The sequence below is a fragment of the Gobio gobio genome, assembly GCF_949357685.1.
Source record: "Gobio gobio genome assembly, chromosome: 16".
Classification (NCBI taxonomy): domain Eukaryota; kingdom Metazoa; phylum Chordata; class Actinopteri; order Cypriniformes; family Gobionidae; genus Gobio; species Gobio gobio.
This window is the reverse complement of record NC_137109.1, coordinates 34,088,920-34,114,790: the sequence shown is the minus strand read 5'-3', so window position 1 is coordinate 34,114,790 and position 25,871 is coordinate 34,088,920. Positions and strand designations below refer to the sequence as shown.

General features: G+C 39.4%; 1 protein-coding gene across 4 annotated transcripts in view; it reads right to left on the bottom strand.

The window, feature by feature from the left end:
- The window catches only part of pcdh1b (protocadherin 1b), a 174,484-nt gene extending 154,724 nt beyond the window's left edge, over positions 1-19,760 (bottom strand). The window contains exons 1-3 of one of the 4 annotated variants that reach the window (XM_079839438.1): positions 19,106-19,760; positions 10,801-11,635; positions 6,992-9,172 (exon numbers count right to left, since the gene is read on the bottom strand). In XM_079839438.1, the coding sequence (XP_079695564.1) occupies positions 6,992-9,172; positions 10,801-11,622 (3,003 nt within the window). In that variant the 5' untranslated portion in view covers positions 11,623-11,635; positions 19,106-19,760. Of the gene's footprint in view, positions 1-5,330; positions 9,173-10,800; positions 11,636-17,842; positions 18,025-19,105 lie in introns of those variants that run through there. The other 3 variants (XM_079839440.1, XM_079839439.1, XM_079839441.1) reach the window with 3 other exon arrangements.
- Positions 19,761-25,871: the final 6,111 nt, after the last annotated feature.

Below are 25,871 nucleotides of genomic sequence, written 5' to 3'. Positions count from 1 at the left end.
AAATCTGAGTACAGTTTGAGACATTGATCTCTAGACAAAATACATTTTTGATTACTCGGGTATGTTGGCTGTCCAAAAAAACAAACAAACAATGAGATAGGAAAAAGTTTCATGTACTTTTGGTTATAAATCTAGCATTTCCACTGGTCTCCATTCAGCTGCCCAAGCCTTCAACCCTAAAGGCTAACTGGAAACATTTCCCAATTAGCATGTCCTAACACACTAATCACTAATCAGAGGCCATTGAAATAATGGTACACATATGCCTAGAGAGAGCCATATGGCTGCATATAAGGCCTCCATCCCAAACGAGCAACAATTGACAGTCTAGCTAGTTCTTTAACATTGACCACAGAGCTGAACTTTGCTAATACTTATCATTAGATCAGCTCAGATAATCTAGATAATGGAGCTAAATGAGAGCTAATGTGTTCGACCTTGATGTTGGGTTGTAGCGCGAGCCCAGAGAAAGGCACCTTAATGAGAGAGGCTCTGACAGGGAACGTCAGAGTTCCACATAGAGGAACCTTTGTGTTCCTGCTCACCTTTATGCATGCGTGTCCCCTTATCTTCCCCCCGAGAACTGGATGGGCTTGCACACGTGCCTTCGCTGTGAGTCACTCACACACCAGCAAGGCTAGAGTAATTCTCCTTCGCTGAGTGATTTGTACTCTCAGGAATTCACTGATTACAGAGAGGTAAAAACACTCCTTTGTGTGTGCGTCAAGATGGCCATCTACCTGTCTGCCACTGTTGTCCTAGATTTAAGCCTGTAGGATGGCAACGTATCTTGTGAAACAAGTACAGTAATAACATGGAGGCGCTAAGGGGGCAGGATTTTAAGCCATGGAAAGAGAGACATCTTGATGGCAGTACCACATTTAGGAGTACAGCACATGAAGAGTCACAAAAAGCATGTTATGAAAAGCACTGGCAGCTAATTGGAATATTACAACAGTATCATGGGCTAACACAAACAAAAAGACAAGCTTAGTTATGTGTCTCATTATATTCACACCTCAAACACTGTGAAGAAAGGCTTCCTTCCTTTATTTTCTCAACAAACTTGTAAACCTCAAAAGGCTGAAATATCAGTGCCCTTTCTTTCTTCATGTATTCCTTCTATTCCATTCTCTGTCACTGTCACTTCCTTCCACTTCTTTCCTTCCCTCAACAAAACCTGAAGGAAAACTCAAAACAGAAATGTCACTGTTATTTCCTTCCTTTCTTCCATCTATTCCCCATTCTCTTCTTACAAACAAACTCAAAAGAATGGATGCAGTGATAGAAATTGCAATTGACCGAAGTGGTCCATTTCTGCAACATAATTAAAAAAGTCATGCTTTGGTAAAGCATGTGCTGGAAAGTCAAAAAAAAACAACAACACATGACTGTAATTTGTTACATTTATAAAGCGCTTTTCTAGACACTCAAATAACTTTACATACAGAAGGGGGGAATCTCCACAACCGCCAATGTGCAGCATCCACCTGGATGATGCGACGGCAGCCATATTGCACCAGAATGCCCACCACACAAGCCAATCATATATATATATATATATATATATATATGGGGATGATTAGGAGGCCGTGATGGACAGGGGCCTATGGGCAAATTTGGCCAGGATGCTGGGGTTAACTGTGAGATAACAAAGTAATAAATATGACATGAAAAGTCAAAATGTTTGTCATGATTGACTTCTCATGACTTTTTCCATTTTTTTTTTATCTTATAATGACATCCCAATTTTTACTTTTTGTCAATTATTTTTGTGTCAAAGTCAACTTTTTTTGTGCAAACAGTCCATTTATATTTTTCTGTCAGATTATATTTTTCATATATATATAGATTATATATATATATATATATTTCAAATAATTAGGACTTAGTATCTCATAATTTTGAGATAATTATGACTTTTTGGACCAGATTTACTAAACAAGGCAAATTAGAGTGAGAGTGCAAATCCAAAAACGTGCCGATGGGAGTGGAAATTTCTGCATGGGAACTACTGACGCTGTGCAAATTAAAGAGCACAGACGCAGCCGGATCATATACATGATGACCAACGTAATCTACCAGTTAGTGTATGGTTTAAGATGTGATTTTTTTGGGGCAGTAAATAATGGCGGAAACACCAGTAAATTGAAGAGCACAAACCTTACCACATTTTGTGTCTGTAAGGGGTACTCCTACAAATACATATGGAGACTTCAGATGCAAAAGCCTCTAAGTCCGTCTGACGTTTTTCTTTAAAATAAGCATTTTTTGTCAGGCTTCTATGTATAGGTTTCTACCTATACCGGTACTTCTGAATGGGCTGAGGCTGGGATTTAGTGGGTTTGAAGTGAAAGTATTTCATGAACGTATACAATATGCAGAGAGCATTCACTCAGTATCGTTATCTCATTTTTGACCGAAGTGGCTTTTAGAGGCTTTTGCATCTGAACTCTTCATAAGCAATCAGGTCAGCCAAAAAATAACCCAGTCCACGCCTGCCCATCGCTAATTTTTCACTGCGCGTCTTTAGTAAATCCTGACAGTAGTTTATTTGTAACGCCAAAAGAGGGTTTGCGCTGGTGCAAGCTGTTAGTAAATCTGGCCCTTTATGATTTACCAAATAATGGCTTTTTTCTTATGTGCCAGAAATGGGCCCATGCATACAAAAAATAAAAAAACCACATTAAAACAGTCAGTGTGCAAATAGTGCATTTTAGCGGCATCGCTCCAACTGGTGTTATTTTCTCCTGTGAAATGCACACAAAAGATGCTATCAGTCTAGGGCTTCTTGCAGGTGTTAGGCACAGCAAAGCTAATAATTCTCCAACTTATCTATGTGTCAAAAAGTCAAGTCAATGGAGGGGAAAAGGGCCATCATCACAATTAACAGCTTTTTATTTTAATTAGCCTCACATTGTCAACTACAACACCTGAATAATGCAAATGAAGCTGGTTGCTTAATATTCCATCAGAGTTGCTTTGAAATAATTTTGTTTTCTTCTTCCCCCCTTCAGCTATGTTGTCTCCTGATGAGTCACGATTATTACTGGCGAGTTTGTTCTGCCTGATTAAACGCTAAGCAATGGTAGGTACTTATTTGCTTATTTAAAGGAGAGAAAGGTGGACAGACTGCTGAGATCAAAATGCTACTGAAGCCATGGACTGCTAAAGGGTGACTTGCAGCTGCTGTACCGCAGCCCAGACCACAGAACTGTTTTGCATAATTGACTTCACATTTCACAAAATAGATTCTTGTTCTGTAACGGTAACAGTCACAAGACCACACCACACAAGACAGAGAAAAAGTGGACAAAACTTAGAAAAACCGAGAAGAAATGGACAGCCTCTTGTTTTATCTTCCAATTCATATTTTCCTAAACCATGAAACATAAAAGGGGCCGACATCAAAGTGACATCCACTAATTCTTAATCACGCTCAGACTGAAGAATTACAACCGGGAGACACGAGTGGAGGCTAAACAGGTACAACAGAATGAAACACAAGTAATGGTAGAATTTATAAATGTGACCCTGGACCACAAAACCAGTCATAAGGGTGATTTTTTAATTTATTTAGATTTATACATAATACGCAAGCCGAATAAATAACAATTCCATTGATGTATTGATCGTTAGGATATGACAATATTTGGCCGATATACAACTATTTGAAAATCTGGAATCTGAGGGTGCAAAAAAATCTAAATATTGAGAAAATCGACAATAAAGTTGTCCAAACGAAGACCTTAGCAGTGCATATTACTACTAATAATAGATTTTTTAAATATATTTATGGTAGGAAATTTACAAAATATCTTCATGGAACATGATCTTAATATCCTAATGATTTTTGGCATAAAATAAAAATCAATAACTTTGAACCAGACAATATATTGTTGGCTATTGCCACAAATATACCCGTGTGACTTATGACTGGTTTTGTGGTCCAGGGTCACAAATGTGTATAGAAGACTTTGCGGACTAGTTAAAAATACTGTATAATATATATTTTGCATGATATTCCATACCAAACAATGAAGGAAATGCTATGCAGACACATAAAGGAACTGGTTTAAGGCTACATTATCCCCTCTTCTTTGAATTTCTATCATTGAGAGCAGATCACAGGGACAATGACAAACTTAAGGTACAGTAGAGGCTAATACACGACCGCATTTAAAGTGGATTTGCATTCATGAAATGTAAAGTGGACAGTACTAGCCCATGATAGAAGGGAATGTGAGCAAATGAATGAATGAATGGCCTGTTTCTTCCTTTAGCAGAAGCACCAAGGGTATCATGAACGGAGTACATGGAAGAATGGTGTGGAATGACATTTTTTTGTGTTTTGTTTTTCTAATTCGACCACCTTTATCTTTTTTCTCTCTTTCTTGTGCCCTCTTTCTAATCATCTCTCAATGATCCCTCCTAGTATCTCTGTCTCCCCCAACCTGCACTCAGCAGTCTGTGAGTCAGCACACAACACACACTGGTCAGTCCGTTGCCATGGTGACGGTGCAAGCTGAGGGCAAAATCGACAGCTTTTAAGAAGCGCAGACGCTGCTAGAATTTAAATGGTCGACAGCGGCAGGAAAGGCTGCATGTGTGTGTGGTGTGTGTGTGAGAGTGTCTTTTTTTTAGGCCCAGATTAGCTGCCGGCATACAAGGAGCCAATCGAATAGTACAAAAAACGTAACAAGACCTCTGACAACCATCCCTTGATCCTATTCCTCGAATCTAAAGATGGAGCCTAAAAGAGGGCCTTTGATTGACAGGACCTGTACAAAACACCTCACTTTCCTCTAGGGTCATTCGGATACGCCAAGTCTGCACTGCTCAAATCCTCTTGGAACATGATTTGTGTTCCTGTGATGTGGAGTATGAATGAGAAAAACAAAAACACATGAAAAAAAAAATGTATTCGTAAAGCATTCGTAAATGCATCCTCTGTGTTTGGCTCAATCTCAGAGGTGTGATGTTTTAAATGTGTCAAATTAATTGTGTTAATGATGAGAAGTAAAGCAAAATCAATCAATTTGTCTAGCTATCAATTTAGAAGCTTAAAATAATAGCTGCTGTAATGCAACCGCATCGACCTGTGCTCACTGGTACAGTGAGAATTTGAAAAAAAGCTTTCAAAGTAGACATGTTATGTTATTTAGTAAATAGAAAATGAATGTTTACAGGTAAAATGTGACATATAGAAAGGGCAATGTCATAAATAAATATGGGAATATGGAAATTAAATACTGTACCTTAAGTATTAATGTCCCCTGGTGAGTAATTTCAATACACTGATTCTGTTTAACATTAAATCCACAATGTAACACCTTCACAAAAGTTTTATTGAAAGCCAACTTGTTTACTTGTAAAAAAAATACAAAATACAAATTGCAAATCAACAGAAACAGAAACAAAACAACACATGACAGAAATTCAACAGAAGTGGGGATGTCTGCAGCTTTAAACAGTTCCACAGATGATACACACTTTACACAGAATGCAAAGTGTCGTGTCATATTCAACTTGAACAATGCATGTGCTGCGTTGTGTAAACTAGCCGATACTGCAGAACATAATTTTAACATTGCATCTTTCCATCATATTAACACAAGTGATTATTGCTTTAAATATAAACACGCGTCTCATTGAACTTCATATGTACACAAATTAAAATATGGAGCCACTATCAAAGCAGCTGAGATCTATCTAGTTGGTTCCAAACTGTATATTTACAAATTTGGTATCAAAACATATTTGGTGTGTTAAGAACGAATTGAGTACATTTTTCTGTATAAAGCTATTTAAGTTGTTCATCGCCATTCCACAATAGAACAAAAACATCATAAGGGAGGAACACATACAGACAATATCTTGTTATTAACATTCACAATATAACTTGCATAATAAAAAACCTTTTCCAATGATTGTCTCCAGAGGTTTGCTAATGAAATTCAAGACAAACTGTACTGATTTTTGGTTTAGTTTAAACCTCAAGTAGCTTTCTATTTACAATGAATGTGACATTATTCACAGCATTGCAGAAAATCCTGCAGTTAATTCAAATATGTTTGATGGCACACTTTGACATCAGTAGCTGATTATGAATCTCCATTAACCCATTCCACTTATGAACGTAACAAAAATAAGGCACTCTTTGCATGCACAATCAATGAAGATTGAGAAAGAAGTGGGGGTGGGGGGATTACCAACCATTGAGCTGTATAAATAATCCACTTGAACTCTGACTAACAGGGTCCAAATAATTAAAGACATTTTTAAAGGTCTGTCAAAATGTGCCATGGAAACGTTCTAATATGTTCAGCTTACTTGACCGGCCTTCCTGTGTCTTTTTATTTATTCAGCACGCTTCCTTTTTTTATGCAAAAGTTTTGCTTTTTAGAATTTTGACGCATAAACAATTGTGCAAATACCTGAAGCTAGTCTAACAAAAGATATCAAAACAAAGACGGCTGTTATTTGTTGTCTTTCAGGGCAAAGCTAAAAAAGAAAAGGCACATCTCTCTGATCTGAAGGTTATGTGTTTCAAAGGATATTAGATGTAGTTCTTTTTGAGGGGCAGCAATAAACACTGTCCAAATGAAAATGGCCCTCTCAAAGAAATTAAAGAGAAAAATAAGACTTGAATTGTCTCCTTCATTTAAATGAGTAATACTTAAATTAAATCATATGTTTCCTTCAGGACATAAGTGATACTACAGAACTGAAAAAAGAAAAATAAACTTCTTTCAATCAAGTGATGAGCATGCTTTGTGATCAGTGCAGCTTTGGTTTGGCATTCATTCAGTTCCAGCCCCTAATACATGCCCTTAGTCCACACCATGTTGCTCTGATACCCGTTGCTTTGATACCCTGGGCTGTGGTACTCTGGATTGTGGTACTCTCGACTGTGGTACTCTGGACTCTGGTACTCTGTGTGGTACCCTGGGCTGTAGTACCCTGCCATGCTTTTGAAGTCGTCTCCTACCTGTTTGGTGCTATATTTTGAAGAGTTGGCCTTGTAGCTGTAATCCGAATACTGGTCTGAGCCTGTTGAGTTGTTGTCCCCGGTTCCTACAAAGGTGTTGGTTGCTGGCAGGTCCTGCACTGCCTGGTGTTTCTTTGAGGCAGAAGGTGACTGAGGTTGGAGCTGAATGGATGGCAGAGGAGAATTAGACCGATAGTGTCGCCCCAGGTCTGGGCTCCCAGGGGGATAGTTGAGCGGCAGGTGAATCCGAGGGCTATCATTGACACTATCATCCATGAGGTTGAACTTTAGGCCTTTCTGAAGACTTCCCCCTTCATCCTCTTCAGATGGGTTGGCAGGCTTCGGAGCTTTGCTTTTCTTTGCCTTCTTGTTCTTGTTGGTCTTAGGTCCTGGTTTGGGAGCATAGAGGTCTTTGGTCTCCTTCTTGCCTGCCTGGTAGCCACTTTTATTCTCTTTCAGCACATGCCTAATGATCACCGCCACCACAATGATTAGAATGACCACAAAAAGGCCACCCAAGACTCCAAAGAGAATGTTACTATGCTGGTCATGAGAATAATCTGGATCTCCAGCAATGTCCATTTCAAGTGGCGTATAAAGACTGTGTCCAACAAGTCCTTCTACGTGCGAGACATTGCCGATGGTCTCATTGACATAGATGTGAACCAGTGCAGTTGTATGGCGTGGCGGTGTGCCTCTGTCCCTAACTTTTACTACCAGACGGTGGAGGCCAATGTGTTTGGATGTGAACTCTTTAGCCAACGTAATCTCACCTTCTGAAGAGATGCGGAATAAGCCATGAGGGTTGCCCCCTACAATACTGAAATCCATCTCTGAATTTAAACCAATATCAAAGTCCTCCGCCTCAACGCGTTCTACATGGGTCTCTGGGCTAGTGCGGGGATCCAAGAACTTGTATGAGGAGTTCGAGGGCTTGGTGACGTAAGGAGCATTGTCATTCTCGTCAAGAACATTAATAGTAATGCCAACGTAGGAGGAACGTGGTGGGTCACCTCCATCAACAGCTTTAAGTCGGAAACTGTAGGTACTCTCTTTTTCCCTGTCAAAGGAAATTGTGGAAAGGATGGTGTACGTTCCATTTTGAATCATAAACTTGCCATTGTCTGGCTCTACAGAGAGTTGAACACGAGCATTGTCACCCTCATCGTGATCGGTGACTGTTACCATTCCAACAGGACTAAGGGGTGGCATGTTCTCTTGGACTGAAAAGCTGTAACCATTAAGCATAAATTTAGGGTCATTGTCGTTTCTGTCAAGCACCTTAATAACAACAGTGGCAGTTCCTCTCAAGCTTGGTACACCTTTATCAGCTGCTGCGACTTGAAACTGATAGTGATCTAATTGTTCACGGTCCAACTGGCTCATAACACGTACTTCTCCTGTGTTAGGGTTAATTTCAAAGAGTCCCTCAGGGACTGATCCACCAGTTATACTGTATGTCAACTCTGCATTAGTCCCGCTGTCAGCATCTGTGGCTAACACGTCCAAAACCTTGTCACCTGGCTGGTTCTCCTCAGAAAATTCTACCTGGTACAAGGAGGGTGAGAAGACTGGGGAGTTGTCATTCATGTCTGTCACTTGCACCCTCAGGGAATTTGTGCTGGATAGTGCAGGGTTGCCAGAGTCCACTGCCACAATTTCAATCCTGTAGTCTTTGATCTGTTCATAGTCCAGTAGTGTGGTTGTCTGGAGGAAGTACTTCCTCTTGCGGTCATTGCCAGTTTCGCTAGCTGGACGCAGCTGAAATGGGACGTCCCCTGCAACCACACAGGTCACGACTGCATTTTCGCCCTCATCACGATCTGATACTTCCACCAGAGCCACAGCTGTGCCCACTGGCATGTCCTCCGATATGTTAGCGACACCATCTTCATGTGTCACAAGACCAATGCCTCGGATCCGGATGGTGGGTGCGTTGTCATTCTGGTCCTTCACTGTGATAGTCACAAGGGATTTGGAGCTCTTTGCTTGAGGACCATTGTCTTTAGCTTGGACATAGAACTTGAGCGTGCTGATTTCTTCACGATCCACCAAGCCTTTGACAAAAATGATGCCTGTGTTGCGATCAATACTAAGAAGTCTTTGGACTGCTGGTGATGCCTGGTGGAGGCTGTAGGTCACCTCTCCATTGGGACCCATATCAGAGTCATTGGCCTTCACCTAGATCAACATAAAACAAAATGAAACTAAGCAAAGCACTAAAACATCAGTTTACAAAAATGATTATATCATCACAGGTTTACACACAGTGTCAATACAGGGGTTAAAATGCTTAGTCAGGACCATCATTGTAATAGATGTAATAGATGTAGCTCATTGTAAGCGGCAATACATTACCATGCCATCCAAGCGCAAGACTAATTTAGTGTAATTAAAAAATAAACTGAATCTTCTAGGAATTTAATATCAAGCACACATCAATTGATTAAAAAAACAGCTTGTGCTTTCACTAATTAGTGATACAATTATGTATAGCAATTTGTTATTATTCAAATTCAATATATAAGAAGAAAATGATAAATGTATTTACTTAGTGCAGTTAAACATAACTAGACTGTGTTTTGTGTTAAGTCAAATTCTCCTAAATTACCTTTAGTTTGCTAAATGAAATAAATTTGAGACATTACTTTAGTTACTCAGTCTTGGCACACATATCTATTAATCCATTAGGTCTATAGTGAACCTGGGAATAATTTTAAACAACTATAAATCGAAATGTGGCTTGATTAAAGTGTTCAAACAATCAACATTCAGTTGTTCCTCTCATCTTTATGTCCTTGGCTGTGTATGAAACATGCATGGGGTTTCAGCCCATGTATTACAGAGAACAGCCTTAATCTGAGTCAGTCATAAGATTATTCATGGTGCTTAAGTTATTATTGCTCTATATGAGTCACTCCATTTCATCCGCCATGAAAACTGGGAATTCATTTTATTTAATGTATTTGAAGAGCATTTCTCTGAACAAGCTAAAACACTCCATCAACACTTACAACCCTCTGAAATCATAAAATTAAGCTGTTTTAATTCCACTACTGCTTATTTACTTTGGCTTCAAAGGATGCTTATCAGGACTTAGAGGAAAATAAAGTCCTCTGACATGCTTTTTGAATACAACTTGGTTGCATGGATTAATTGTTGACAGAGATTAACAGTCATTAAAAATTTTGTTTTGCGTGGACACTTGCCTCAGATTGATCTTGGAAAGCTTCCAGCATTCATGGTTATCCCCATTTAGCTTAGCAGCGTTTTCGTTTCCACAACAGTTCAACATGTAATTCTCACCGCCAGTCAATACCTCTCTCCTGTTTTGTAAAGCTTGTGTTTAAAGGGACCGTGAGGGATCAATCGATTGCCCGTGAAAATATGATTTGGCTTTCCCATTTCTTCCGCTTTAACCCTGTTGTGTGGGAACCGAGGCTAAAGCCCATTGGGATAACTGAGACTTCCATTTACAAGAGCTTGTCAGGCTCTGTATGTTGGGCTTGAGTGCACTTCTATCTTCAGGCTGTCAAATCAGCTCCTATATTACTTATTACCCAATCTTAAGGTTTGGCATAACATATACTTGCTTACAGGTGAGATCATTGAACTTATAAGAGATGGAAATAATAATAATAATAAAAATGGGCACTTTTGTGTAAAGCAACTTACAATGCATTTAAGGTATATATGTTGCCAGTATGAGTGTTTCCTGAGAATTGACCCCTTTGCTGGCATCACGCTATAATATTTGTTTAGTTTTAAATAGAAAACAACAACAACAACAACAAAAAATCATTACTTACTTGTAGAACAGAGTGACCCACTGGGCTGTTTTCTGGCAGCTCACCCTCGTAGTGTGTCTTCTCAAATTTGGGCACATTGTCATTGGCATCTGTAATGGTGATCCTGAGCAGGGCACTACTCTGGCGAGGTGGAGAGCCGCCGTCTACCACTTTTATGTTGAGGTCATATGAATCTCGCTGCTCTCTATCTAGGTTACCTAATACAATGAGTTGTGGTAATTTCTCATCTGAGTCTTGTGCCACCTGCAGGCTGAAAAGGTTGGCAGCTTCAGGGCCGGTTGTTAGTGCATAATCTGCAATGCCATTGCTTCCAGAATCCTTGTCGGTGGCCACAGGAATTGCGAATAGCACACCCACGTGAGTGTTCTCAGGGATCGACAATGTCAAGACAGGTGAAGAGAACTGTGGTGTGTTGTCGTTCTCATCCAAGATCTCGATACGGCCTTCAATGAGTCGAGGTCCTGTGCCTTTCATAAGATCTGTAATAGACACCTCAAATTCTAGGAAACAAGGATCACCCTCGAAAAGGTTGCGGCAGTCCTTGAGAGTCTCACGATCGATTGGGGTCTCTGTGGTGTAGATATCCCCCGTTTTGCCATCCACACGGAGGTAAGGAGCGCCCACCTCAAGCTTGTAAAGGTGACCTGTGTCTGGCAGGCCCTGGTCAGATGCCAAGCTGCCAATCAGGGTATTGGGCGGCTGCTCCTCGGTCACCTGGTAGATGATGGTGTTGACTACATTTGCAGAGCAACAGAGGAGAAGCAAAATCCACACTAGCATGGCACTCCACCGTGACCACATCGTATTGGCACTCTGGCACATCGTCAGTCTGTTGCTGCAAAAGATCAACAAACAAATAAGATTAAAGAAACATTCCTTCTTCAGACACAATCCTTTAAATTATCTGACAGTGCCAAGAACCCTGTAAAACGATGGCAGCCAGAGTTTTATGGTACTGATTCCCTAGGATTTATGATTGATCGTCCCTTCATGTGTTGTAAACCTCTCCATTTTAGAGGCAGTAAAAGTGTCACAAACAGTTACTTGTGTTTGACCTTCGTTCTGCAAACTTCATGTCATGTCTAATTCATAAAAACAACATATGCCCATTTTCCTAAGAGATGCATTGGCTGATAGACCCTAAGAGAGGAGGAAGCTAACAGACAGGTGATGTCCATTCAAAAAATACTTTTACTCTACTTGATCTACCTTACCCAAGCTATTGATAAACTGTCTCGGCTCTCATTTCTAGAATCATGCCTGGGGTCAACGAAAGGGTGAAATCCATCAAAATCAACCTACGTGGTTTTTCCCCATCTCTCCAAGCCTTACATATTTTTTGGCCAAACCAAAAAAAGATCTGTATATCTAAGATCTAAGGCAGTACAATTAAATTGAGCTTTTGGCTCACACAATTGCCAGCATACTGAAATAAATCTGCTCTTCATTTTATTAATGGCTAGTTATTATAGTTACCTTTAAAGTCAATTCTCCTAATTTATTCTATAATGAAATTATTTCCAAAAACACAGTGAAAACAATATAGTAGAAATTAGGGGTAAAAATAAAGATTTTAAAGTGAATCTTTGGTTTTATTTATTTTAGTGCTGTCAAATCGATTCATCGCAATTAATCACATCCATAATAAAAGTTTGTGTTTACATAAAATATTTGTAAGTGTATATATATATATTTTTTTTTTTGCTATATATATATATATATATATATATATATATATATATATATATATATATATATATATATATATATATATATATATATATATATATATAATCACGATTAATCGATTTGACAGCACTGATTTATTAATTTTTATTTTTATTTATTTATTTATTTTGAGTGTTCGCTGCCCACTTCCTTCACACATTGAATTGTCAAAATGGGGAAAAGAAACCAAAAGCATTCTTGAATTACAAAATCACATGTGAATCTTCCCTTTACTGTTCGAGTCTTTAAGTTATTGAACACATGGTAGAAAAGTGTGGTTTTCTAATCTTCCAATGGTCACTTCAGCTGATAGCTATTCACAGCAAATGGCTCCCAATTTGTTGCAACATAACACAACACTGAGGAGGTAATAGACAGGGTTATAGAAGGCATCTTGACAACGACCCCCTGCTGCCACCTCACCAAACATTAACAACCTCAGCGTGAGGAGCTACAAAAGAACATAAAAAAAGGAAAATCAAATTAATAAATCAGATTCTGTTAATCCATCATGTTTAAGGTCATGTTACTTTGATTTTTCCCGCTGTGGTAATTGCAGACCCCTCTAACATATGGGGAATGTTATCCCACCACGCTCCCCATGGCTAATGAGGCAGGGCTGCTAGATTACTGTCCAGAGGAGACAGACACCTCAACTCGACCCAGTGGTGAACCAATGGGGGGTGTGAGAGCGCTGCCACCAGTTCTATACACATTCTGCCTGTAAATACCAAATCTAAAGAATCAAAGTCTTTAAATCCATGTCTCCTTTCGTGAGATTGGGGGAAATTCATATTATTGAACAACTTCATTTAAAAACCCACAAATACAAAAAGAAAAATGACTGTCAGCAAAATGGACTGTCATTTGTTGACTAATAGGAAGTGGGTTCTTCCATACACTCATCAGTATTGATTGGTTGTAGTAGTTTAGTGCATGTTCCATTCAATATTTTTCCATTAGCAAACACATGACATAGTGAGCCTCTCACGAAAACATTACAAAGAAAAATCATGTGGTTAGAGCAACACAAAATGGCTAATGTAACTGCAACAAACACTCTGCACCTCACACACTCCCCTACAGTACATGGGAAAAGCAGTTTTAATATGCACAAATTAGACACCAACGAAATACCAAAACACTTGCACAACTACAGCCACAAGGCAATGACACTGCAGGGAGAACAATGCACTAATGAGGCTGAAATGAAGGGTGGGATGTGTGACCCTGATCACACATATGATGAGAGCTTGACTCGTTTCTTACTAATTTCACAGTCTAATTTTGAATCTGTCGAGACAGACAACTCTGGCACACTTTTATGTGGCTAATTAAACAGCGTGGACCACAAAAGGGTCTGGAAAGGTGAAAAATACCTCACCTTTAAAGCAACATTTCCCTTACTGTGTTTTGAACGGCCATCTCATGGAGTTGGCATTTCACAGAGACGCGTCGGAGCCTTTTCTGAAGGTTTGTGTTGAATTTTGTGCCGTGAGTTGATGAAAAAAGGTCAACGGGAAAAAGCAGGGCAGGGACCTCTAAAGCACTGGGTGAAGGATTAACCAGGCTGTAAAAATAGCACTAAAATGCTATTTGTTTAAACATAAAACGAAAAGAACAAGATCTATATATAAACTTAACCAAAACATAACATCTTCATCGTGCACTGGAAAAGTCAACAAAGCTCAAAAACATTCTCGCAACATGAAAAGCATGTGAATCTGTTTGTTGCGATGAAGGGTTTGAGAAGCTCTCACGACATTCGCTCTCAAGGGCCCAGCTTAAAGAGTCTGTGTTAAAGGGTCACTGTACACTGGGAACCCTAATGTGGGCTGTAGACATCCTTTCCCACACTCTTCTGCGAATGTGACCGTGTGTGCGCACATGTATATACGTCTGTGGGTGTGTAAAACTTACAAGATCTAAAAACAAACGCAGCAAAGGAATGTCAATGTATGTTTGCGAGCAGACGCTCTGGCAAATGGAAAATCTTAGGGAAAAACATGAAGGTTACACAAAAAAGAAAACTACTGAACGTGTTTGAGTATATGAAATGTAAGGGTGGCAACAGCTTAGGCTTTTGGCTAAGAACTCTCTTTTGTAATGGAAATGCATAAGTGCATATGCGTGGCGGGCCTTAACGACAGCAATATTTACAAGACACAGGAGGCCTTAACAGAGTCAAATCAAGCATTGCTACCTAGCAGACAGCTTTTCTTTCAGTCGCAGAGAGTTAGCACTTCGCCTTCACACAGGTACACAATAAGCCTAGCCATTACAATGACAATGGGCCGTCGGTGGGGCTTTTCTTCACCTCAGAGTTTTGATCGTCCTCATTACATGGTCAGAGAGACGATTTATGATGGGCTCTAAATCAACATGCACCGTCCACCTCGCAGATAACGTCTTCAAATACGGCATTGTCGAGCCACGGCTAAGATCTCCTCGCAGGGAGACAGGCGTCGCCAGAGTGCGGTATTTATGACTACTGTCATAATCCTGTGAGAATTTATTCTCGGCTCTCAGGCTGTGTAGCCTAATTCATCTTGTACTGCTGTGTATAAGCTAGATGTCATTAATATAATCAATAGCTGTGAGCGCAGGGGAAGGCATGAATCGGAGTTCCCCCTATGGAGCCTCTTGGCGGATTATTCACAGTACATTTGGTCCAAAATTTTGCATCAGCCTTCGGGGGAACATGGCTCCCCTCTAATTTCCTGTCCGTAAAAAAACACATTATGGTAATTTTCACACCTGGGCATCTCTCTGTCTTTATCTTTCATATGCGCACCATCATTTTATGCCTTCCCGTGCCCTCTCAGAGATGCGCTCATATATGTATACTGTCGAGAAGGCCATTGTGTTGCTGCGCAGGGGGAGGTTAACAGATTTAACGGGCTAATTACTATTCTAAAGCCTCCCCCGCTGACATGCTTTAAAATTGCTGTATGATTTTCTCTCTCCCTCTCTCAGAGTCTTGCTCTCCTTCTTTCCTCTTTAGTGACTTGTAACGAGGATTTCATCATTGTACCAACGCTCACCCTGGCTCAGCCAGCAAAAAAAAAAAAAACCCATGGGAATATGAGGATGGCATACCTCTGCCAAGACCCCCCACCCACCAGGTGGCATCCATCTCAGCGTGAAACTGGAAGGTGATTCTAGGGAAAATAAGCAATAAAAGCATTTATGTAACCGCCGTAGCAGGAGTCGGATTCCTGGACGAAGTACAGTGGTGGCACTGCGTCATGGTAACACACCGAGTCCTAGTCAATGATTGTTCTAACCCCTCCCAATCCTGGTTTCGTTGCGATAATTAAAGAATTAAATTAAAGCGCTGACATTTATGAGGGTTCAGAAGTCAGTTCTTGTCTGAAGCAAGGAGAATGATTGACTCAGAAGGAAGTAAGAGTGCAGCATCTGTCTTAGGTTAATGGTTAACTCAACCGGCTCAACTGACATTTTAGTACACATCTGAAATGTCTTCGAAAAATATAGTAGAAAAGCTGAAGAATTATTTGAGGTGAGCCGATAGACTCACCAACTGAATAATGCTGCCGATTAATCAGCAAGGAAATCGAAAAAGTGTGTAGTGATCTCCTGTGAATAAAATGCATTCATGTTTACTCATTCTCATGAAGACAATTTAAATCAAACCACCTGAACCCACACAAATGAGCTTAAAATAAATAGTAGCGCGCGACAAACGCTAACCAACGACATCCTAGTGCGTTGCGATTCTAGACTTTGATGCCAGCACCCACAGCCACAGAGTTGAGTTCACGTGAGCTTTTGTCCTCGGCTGCAGCCATCCAAGCTCTACAGGCCACCAGCTCCACGGCGCTCAGTGACCCGTTCAGGATGGGTGGTCCAAGGCTCCCCTCCCTAGCCAAGTGCGAGGCACAGAGGATTACTTTAATTATTTCATTCAGCCATTGTGGGGCCAGATTAGTCTGCGCCCGCTTTCAGACGAGATGAACTGCTGCCCCGCTGCTGTCTACCAGGCTGTTACACAGAGAGCTGGCCAGTCACAAGGCTGGCACACAAACTCTCACACACCATTACACACCAGCTAACACACACACACACACACACACACACACACACTGATAGCATAGACAAAGACTGGAGGACTGCTGCTACTGTTATGGGTTAAACAGACATAGAAGTTGTAATAAAATCAATAAAATAAGCATAATATTTGTTCTTAATGTATTTGTTTTGTAACTCTGAAAAATGGGAACATAATGAAGGGCAGTACAGCTCAACAATGGGTCCTATCTTGTTATTTAGTTGTTTTAATCAGCAGACGTTAATTGTTTTTCCTTGAACAAAAATATACAGTATATTGATTGTCTAAAGACATGTTATCTAGGAAGCAATGAAACTGAAAGAAATTTGTATTAAGTAGAATTGACTCATGGACATTGAAATGCTGAAACGTCTCATTGGTTTTGATAGTGGGAAATTGTCAATATGCGTGTATATATGAGAGGAAATGGCTAATTTAACTATATACAGTTGTCAAATCAACATGACTGTATTTTCTAACAAGACAAATTTAAAACGTTTACACCAGAATATGTGGAATAAAGTGAGGTAACATGTTAACCTCAAAGAAAACATATGGCTTAAATGTCCTAGTCTCGTACACGTTAAAGTCTCGGTTCACTCCAACTGTCACCTCAAAATAAGATGTTTTATTTTTTTTGGTCTTTGTGTGCCTGTGAAGTGTCTCGTTTTCTCCTGTTTCGCTAGACTCGCATACTCAGTATGCAGCGTTTACGCCCATCAAGTTAAGGACAGTTTAATGCCGCGACACGATCAACAGCCCTATACAAATCATTCAATGTTTTGCAACTTTTTTTTAATTAATTTCTGTAGAAGATTTACAAGGCGCAATTAGTTGAGGTTGACAGAGTGCGTGTCCAAACGTCAAGAAATCCTAGGTTCTTGAGCAAACCACTAAAGTTAAATATAACTAAAAAGTCCATAGCTACATGTAAAACATGTACTCTTAACGCAAGTCAAAACCAAAGTTTGGTGGTCTCTATACAAATCTTTATTAGGGGGTCAGCGCCCCCACCCCCATCCAATAATTCAAATCGCATTCCCCATAACCGCCGGGTTTGAGTTATGAATAGGCTATAGTTTCGGTACATTAAATAAGTGGAGTAGGGAAATAAAAGAACGTGCTTATAAGATCCTCAGATCAATAATCTACTGGAACATTATGAGAAGTGCCGGTGTGTGCTTGTGCTGATGCCTACAGAACACGATCTCGATGAAAGAGAGGAAGGGAAATGACTTTTACCTGCGGATGAATGCGCTCCGAGTTAGACCAGATCATTTGCAAGCAATTGTGGGCTTCTATAAAAGTTTACATCCGGCTGAATGCTTTGCCTACAGATGAACCACAGAAAAATTCGAGATTTCCGATCACAGATGGGCGGAATGAAGCCCAAGCCTTCCCTTGTTTTCACACCTGTCTCTCTCAACCGGACCAGACGAACAGGTTTAAAAGCAAGCCGACGACGGGAGTGGCTAGAAAAACCGGATTCCACTGTTATGACAGGCAATTCTTTCGATTGTTTTGTCACCATACTGGTAACTGAAGGACATTAGTGTGTCTCGTGAAATGTTGACTAGTTGACATTCTGTGGGTAGAATTAACCGCAGCATCTAGTCCAATCATCTCGCTCTGAGGCGGAAAAGTACGTAGAGCTATGAGAAATGCGTGAAAACCAGTGCAACAGGTGTTGTGGGCGCGAGCGGTAACCTAAAGATAGTAAGATAGTAGGCTAGCCTACACTTAGGTTTTACCCATAAAAGCTCACAAAAGTATATACTTTAATTATTATGTTTACTATAAACAGCGCTTAAAAGCGTTGAGTTTGTATGCAAGTATAAGCGCATTCCCTGTGAGGGTTTGCTGTCAGAGTTTTTTTTCATCGGCAATGAACGGACGTTCTCGGGCGCACAAGAAAGCGATGAATATTACACATGAGAGAGGGGAATCGATTAAAATCTACGTGAAGCTCTACTGGCCGGCACTGGAGCTAGATGAAGATGTTATGTGGAGCCATGGGTCAAGGGCTCATTTTCTATGTGGAAATGTAATAGCGTAGATTGGCGATCCACTCTAGCGCTCGGTAGAAAAAAAAAATATTTTCTTGTAAAAAATCAATAGCAGTAGTGTAGGGGAAACATGTCACATGTGCCCTAATCAGCTCTAAGGACAGTCGGGTCGATGTTAACTTGAGATATCGATAAATTCGTGATATTTAAACTGAGGAGTGCAGCACTTCAGTCAGCGTTCATTAAAACGAAACCTCATATCAACCACGCAACCTTTTGATAGTAGCCTAGGCTATGTCGAGTGGTACTATTATATTTCTGTCACAAATATAATTTATACACATCACAGACACACATATAGGCTACCTCTCTATAAAGATAAGTGTCTCGACATGACTCCTCATTCTAAGTTAAGGACCAAATGAGAGCGCGTATACAGAAAGAAAATGTGCAAATCTGTATCAATTGCAAACAAATAAATAAAATAAATCTCATATACCTTAACGAATAGTTACTCCTCTCAGTTGTAGTCTTGGCTGATGGAGTCGGACCGAGAGCCGCGTTCCCTTTCCACAACACAAATCAAGCGCTTTGGATATCCAAAATTCAGCACCACCGCAATCCTGTCGATACAAACAAAAAACAGCACCCTTCCCCGCTGTCAGCTTTCTTGTTTTTCCTTAAAAATCCTCTTTTTAACACGGAGGGTCCACTAAATCTGTAGCGAAAAGTGTCACGTCAGAAAACAAGAGCGCGCAACTTGGCTGATGGTGGTTACGCACATCAGAGAGAAGTGTCCTCTCCTTGCGCACGAAAGGGAACCCCGAACCAGGCTTCTCCGGACCGGGCTCACAGCATCCCGAAACGTCAAATTCCACGCGACAGCATCCTCCAAAACTTCAACCTTCAGTCAACAACAGTCTGTGCATAAAAGGGAAAACAGAAAAATCTTCCAAAGCTATGTCCGGTAGAGTCCAGTGCGCGTGCTCTCATCATCAGTTCACCATTCAGTGTTACTGAGGAAGCCGGGCTCGTGCTCTTGCCGCAGCTCACCGCGCGCGTCTATAACGTGGATAGCCTATGTGAGAGTGAAGTGATTTCCGACCGATTGCGCTCTCGCTCTCCTCCTCTCTCACTCGCTCGCTCGCTGACTCCCGAGCTCATACAAGAACATCATTTTGAATCGTCGAGGGCGGAGCTTTATGAGACGTGCTTGTGTGGACTCCACAACAAAACCTCTTTCGTATTTACCCAAACATTACCAAGTTCCAGTGTTGCCATGTCCGATTTTTATAAGCGGATAGGCTTGCTTTGTCATAAAAATACTAATAAATATGAGCAGTCGCGCGTTGTATTTTGGGGGCTCCATGGAACAGTAGCGTTTGGCTAAAGTGTGACCAACTACTAATCAGTCATTTAGAGTATAAAGTCAGATATATAGGCTAATTCTTTAATACTTGAATACAATACTTTATATAGTATGCAAATTAATATGATGTCCACAACACCGAATGCAATGAAATAGTAGATCAATACTAGAATAATACTCAAACGGGATGTTTTTACTGGTTAGTGCTACCAAGAAAGTTGTTCCGCATGGGTAAATTTGGGTAGGCTACTTGTTTAGCAACACCCAAATCAAATTATGTTTATGGATGCTTTTAGCAGGGAGCATTTGGGTCAAAGGACATGGTGAATGCAATAGGCTAGCTATATTATTTATACCACACACAGAATGTGCTTCATCAACAATCAAGACGTTCCCGACTGATGAATATATTAACGCACCATTGGGTTTTATGAATCTCTTTAAATGGATAATATGCAACATATAGCCTACATTATTTTTGTAAATGGATTCTCATTTTGGTGAGGGAAGTCACTTTGGCCTTGTTGTTTGTCTTCTGTGATCTGACAACACTTTAAAGAGGGATACCTCCACTTTGCAGGCAGAAAAACTTTGGGAATATCCTATTATTCCTGTATTTCCGTCTCCTTTTCCAGTCCTGAAACGCTGCGCGCGCACCCCCCATGCAGGTGCAATTCAAGAAGACATTTTATGACCAAGAAAGATAATATTAACATAACGACTACCTTTTAAAATTCAGAACTTAAGAAGCATGCAATTAGACGCGTTGTCCATCTACCATTGAAGGTCTGTATCGTTTCACCGAAACTCAAAGCAAAATTCACAATAGTCGCGCATGAGAGTTGCGATTGCAGGCGGCACGACGGAGTCATTTAAGGCGAAATGTTTCGACTCGGCGCGGGTTTCAATCACTCTCTACTTTGTTTAAAAGGGATCAGCTGCGTCAACACACCATGTGAAATGATATTATGTAGTTTATCACGCTGTCATGAGGGCACTAACTAAGGGAGAGGGGGGATACAATCTCAGTTCCATACTGTACAGGAGCGCGGCAGGAAATGTTCATTGTGCTCTTAGCGGCATCTAGAGGTCACAAGAGGAATAAATATTACACCCACTGTGAACAAAACTAATAGGCTTACCCCTTATGGCGTGCATGAGATAAAGTGAATAGAGTGTGCTTGCTTACCATTGTACTTTTTTTTGTTCTTTCACAGACAGCTAAGCAATTTCACCACCTGGTTACATCATCGATGCAATGTGGGTTTCTGGATATAGGCTAAAGACTGTAAAATGCAGCAAACAGACTGTTTAATTGTGTTCAAAATACAGATTTTTATAAGGGGGTTTATGAACAATTATAAAACAAGTACAAAAGGTGTATTAAAGGCATACACTGTCCGATTTGTGCCTCAGTACAAATTATATGTGATATACTGTAGCTTATACGGAGTCAAAGTATAGAGACATTTGACATTTTGTTCAGTTTATTCAGTACAAGCCTTTGACAACCCACAGTCAGAGGTTAGCAATTACAAAGTCGGGCTTGTGAACCTTAGTCACTTCATCTGAATCTAAAGGCTATATACATTGAAAACTCAAAGCTCTTCAATAAAAAAATTAATACATTATATATATAGGCCTAGTGAATGGTGGTTTTTCAGTATTTAACTGCAAGTTGAAAAGAGAGAAGTGAAACATGTTTATGCCAGTTCTAAGGGCCGTTCACCACATGAAGGACAACGATAAACATATAGTTTTAAAAATAATTCAAAATATAAAATAATAGAGTCTACACTACAATTATAACGATAATGGCATAGATAAATAGCTTGAATCACTTTTAAGAACGATGGCAGAGGACAAAACTGCAGCTTGTGCTTATAATAAACACAATTATATTGTCCACTGGTGTGGATGTTAATATAGTTATCGTTATAGTTTATTTAGTTATCATTTTTGGTGTAAACAGGGCTTTAATCTGGTTTCCAGTCTCCAGGAATTTAAATAATCTACTTGTTTTTTTTTTTTTTAACAGGCAAACGGTCCAACCAGGGGTTTTAAAAATGAACAGTCCATCAGCAAGTTTAACTCAGTCGCATTGAAGGGAGAATGAATCACATCGTGATTCACTCCCTGTTCAATGCGACTTGACTTTGAATGTGTTAAAGTGGCTGATGGACTGTTCATTTGCAACGCGCAGGTTGGTCCTTTTGTCTCAAGATGTAGATTATTTAAATTCAGAGACTAGACATTCCTCATTTCCTCAGAAGAATTACAGGTACAGCACTCTGAAATTAGTTCACCTGCACAGCTGAGCTCAGAGAATGGAAGTCTCACACTTTTCCATTAAAAATAGAATTGTTTCTTCTCATCTGTATAACTAGGAACGAGAGGATTATTTGCCAATATTAATAGCGTGAAAATGAGCGCTTTGTCATTCAGTGAGATTGTTTCATGATGAAGTTGGACGTTTTCTTGTTCGGACAGTAATTTTAGAGGAACGTGAGGCCTGCCGTCCTTTTGCCTTTCAGGAGTTTAGAAGTCTGTAATTAATGCATGTCACTTTGAAGCAAGGCAGACTTCAGAATTAGGGGTCTCACCATTTGGCTAGAATGAACAGACTCAGATGAACTCAGAGAGAAAAAAGGATGGAGGTATAACGCAGACACACAGGAGTCACACTTGTGGATGAAGCCACAGGCAGCAGGAAGTGCTTTGAGTAATCCGTACTAATGAGACAGTGTACCTGCTTACTGTCAGAAAACTCGAGACGGGCACACATACACACACTGCTGCGCTCAACTTTTCAGCTGCACAAATTGCTGACTCATTTTGACGTACCACAGCCGCATGAATGCATTTTTGCCCTTTGACTTCAATTTCAGCCTAATTTCGATTCTGGTCCATGGTGAGCTTTGACTCTTTGGTATTGGGGAGAAGGCAAAGCAAGCATTAGAGATTTGTATCGGGGAGGGGATGCCTAATTTAGCACTGGCCCATGAGATAAGAGCTCCGTCAGCTTATCATAGAACAAACAACCATCAGACCCGATCCCCCTGATACGCCACTGTTATTAACTCCAACAAGAGGATGAATTATTCAACATGTTAATCTCTTTCTCAACACACACACACACACACACGCACACACTCTCCCACACACATTAACATTTTATTTGCAAACGCACATGAATGCATGGACACAAGGAAGACTCATCTAATGATAATGTAAATATTTGTGTACCTCTGTGTTGCCCCACAAGTGTGTACACACATATGTTCATTTGGAGTCATAGAAGTGAACACTTCACTTTTGTGTGTATACTGTTGCGAGCCAGCTGAGAGGGATGGCCGTATGTCACAACTATAATTATGTGTGCTGGAAAGATCTTACTGAAGGTGAAGTGTGTCTGGTGCCACTAATGTTGCTGAAATTACACACTTCACCTATGGTAAGTTCTTTCAAGCAAACATGAAACACAAATAATGACTGTTTCTAAACACATTTCAAACACTCTGCCTGTTTTTCATTGTTTGGACAATGTAAATGTTCACAACTGTTGTTGGGTCACTCAAACTAACAGATTGCTGATAGGACAATGAGATGCATTCAATCCATAAGAATAGCAGTAGTGAAAATATGTCTGTCAAACTAGTAGAAAACATTTTAAAGTCTAAACTAAACTGCCACTTCAAGTTTGAACCAACAAAGACATATTAATATCTGTTTATGAATATGGTGATTGCATTTGTAGTTCATCAGTAGCTCGTTTTATATATATATATATATATATATATATATATATATATATATATATATATATATATATATATATATATATATATATATATATATATATATATATATATATATATATATATATATTCTGTTATTGTAACTTGCAGTTAGAAATTTCGGTAACACTTAACAATACGGGTCCACTAATATGCATTAATGCATGCTTAACTAATGCACAAATAATCATGAGTTAATGTATGATGTATGCTTGTACTGAATAAACTGAACAAAATGTCAAATGTCTCTATACTTATTTGACTCCGTATAAGCTATATCACATATAGTTTGTACCGAGGCACAAATCGGACAGTGTATGCCTTTAATACACCTTTTTGTACTTGTTTTGAACTGAACCATTTATTAATGATTACTGCATCATCAACTAATGAACATTCTATATGATAAATAGGTTATGTAATGTATGCATTGCTATTAATTAAATATGACATCATGTATTAATTTCCTAATAACATATTATATTAACTAATAATATAAATTCATGTGTTACTCACCACAATGGGTCAAAGCTTTAATTAATCCTTAGCTAACGATTTGCAAAGGTATCATCATAATGTTATGACTTTACTTGTTGAGGCACAAGGGTGGGACAACTCCATTTTAAACCCTATGGATTAAGAATGGGATGTCATTAAAGTTCATGTGCATGTAAACTTTTGGCAATATAGTGTGTGTCGAAAACGTAAAACGTTTTTGTTTCGTACACCATTTAGGAATTACATGAATAGGCCAATTCAAACCTCACAGAAAAAAGCCAACAAACACATTTGTTGGGTTTTGTCAGGTCAGTGTGTGACCCCTGTCGGCATCTGTTGGTTTTGGTTGGTGTTTGTTTTTACACAACTGACCATGTCTTTTGGGGCAGTGTGAACATGAACATTCATTTTCATAAAATTCTAAATCCAACGGCCAACTTGTTTGTTGGTGTTTGTTGGCAAAATCTGTTTTCGTTATGACTCAGCCTAGGCAATCCGTGCAGAATCATCAAGTTTTTGCATGTGTGGATGGGGAAATCTGTCCAAAATATAGCCTATATTTTTATCCTTCTGTTAAATTGACTTTTACTGATCGACCAAACTCTGAACTTCAAAGAACAACTTCACAACATGTGCTGTTGAACGCCTTGCAATGTCAGTGCTTAAATGCTTTACAATCTTTTGTTTCTATAAGCTACAGAATACTTGGTAGGGTGACTCAATACAGGACTTATAGGCCTAATAGGCTATTATTAATATTCTGGAATTGCGACAGTAAATGCATTAATAATGTAAATAGTAATTAATAATTGGCTAAGGATCAGATATGATGACAGTACAGTAATTCTTGCAGTGAAATCAATTTTCATTATATATAATAATAGTTTTTTTGGATTTATTTGGGTGCCCGCTCAAAAATACTGAGTGCATGTCTGTGCGGCTAATCACGTACATTTTCAATTCAAAACGGCCATATTTGAGTTTGCATCACTGGATGTTACTGTTGGACATTTAACATTTTGTAAGTTGACGTATTGAATGTGTCACTATTTACATCTTACCCCACTCTCTTTCAACATTAAACAGTGTAAATGTCCAATTATTGCAGAGGACTTGTCCCCATCAACATCTATGGTGGCTGTTGACATGTCACTTATAAGTGACCGAGAATAACTAATAAATAAATAAATATTTAATATTACAACAATTTAAAATAACCATTTTCTTTTCAAATATATTTCAAAATGTAATGTATTCCTGTGATGGCAAAGCTGCATCTTCAGCAGACATTACTCCCAATTAATACTAATTTGTTTGAAAATAGAAATCTTTTAATTTCTTTAAAACGAAATCTTACTGACCCTTTTGAACTGTAGTGAATGTCACCCTTATTTTCAAATGAATGTGTAACAAAAACACCAAAATTCGTAAAACACACAACATCATTTCATTAGTCATTGCTGTGTTAATAGCAACTAAAGAGTTCACAGTACCACGGTAAATGTGGGAACAAATTGTGTTAATCTACACCAGTGTTTTCATTAATCGCTTCCAAAATAAGACTTTTCTCTTTTCAGGTGACAGTGAAAAGCAATTGCATG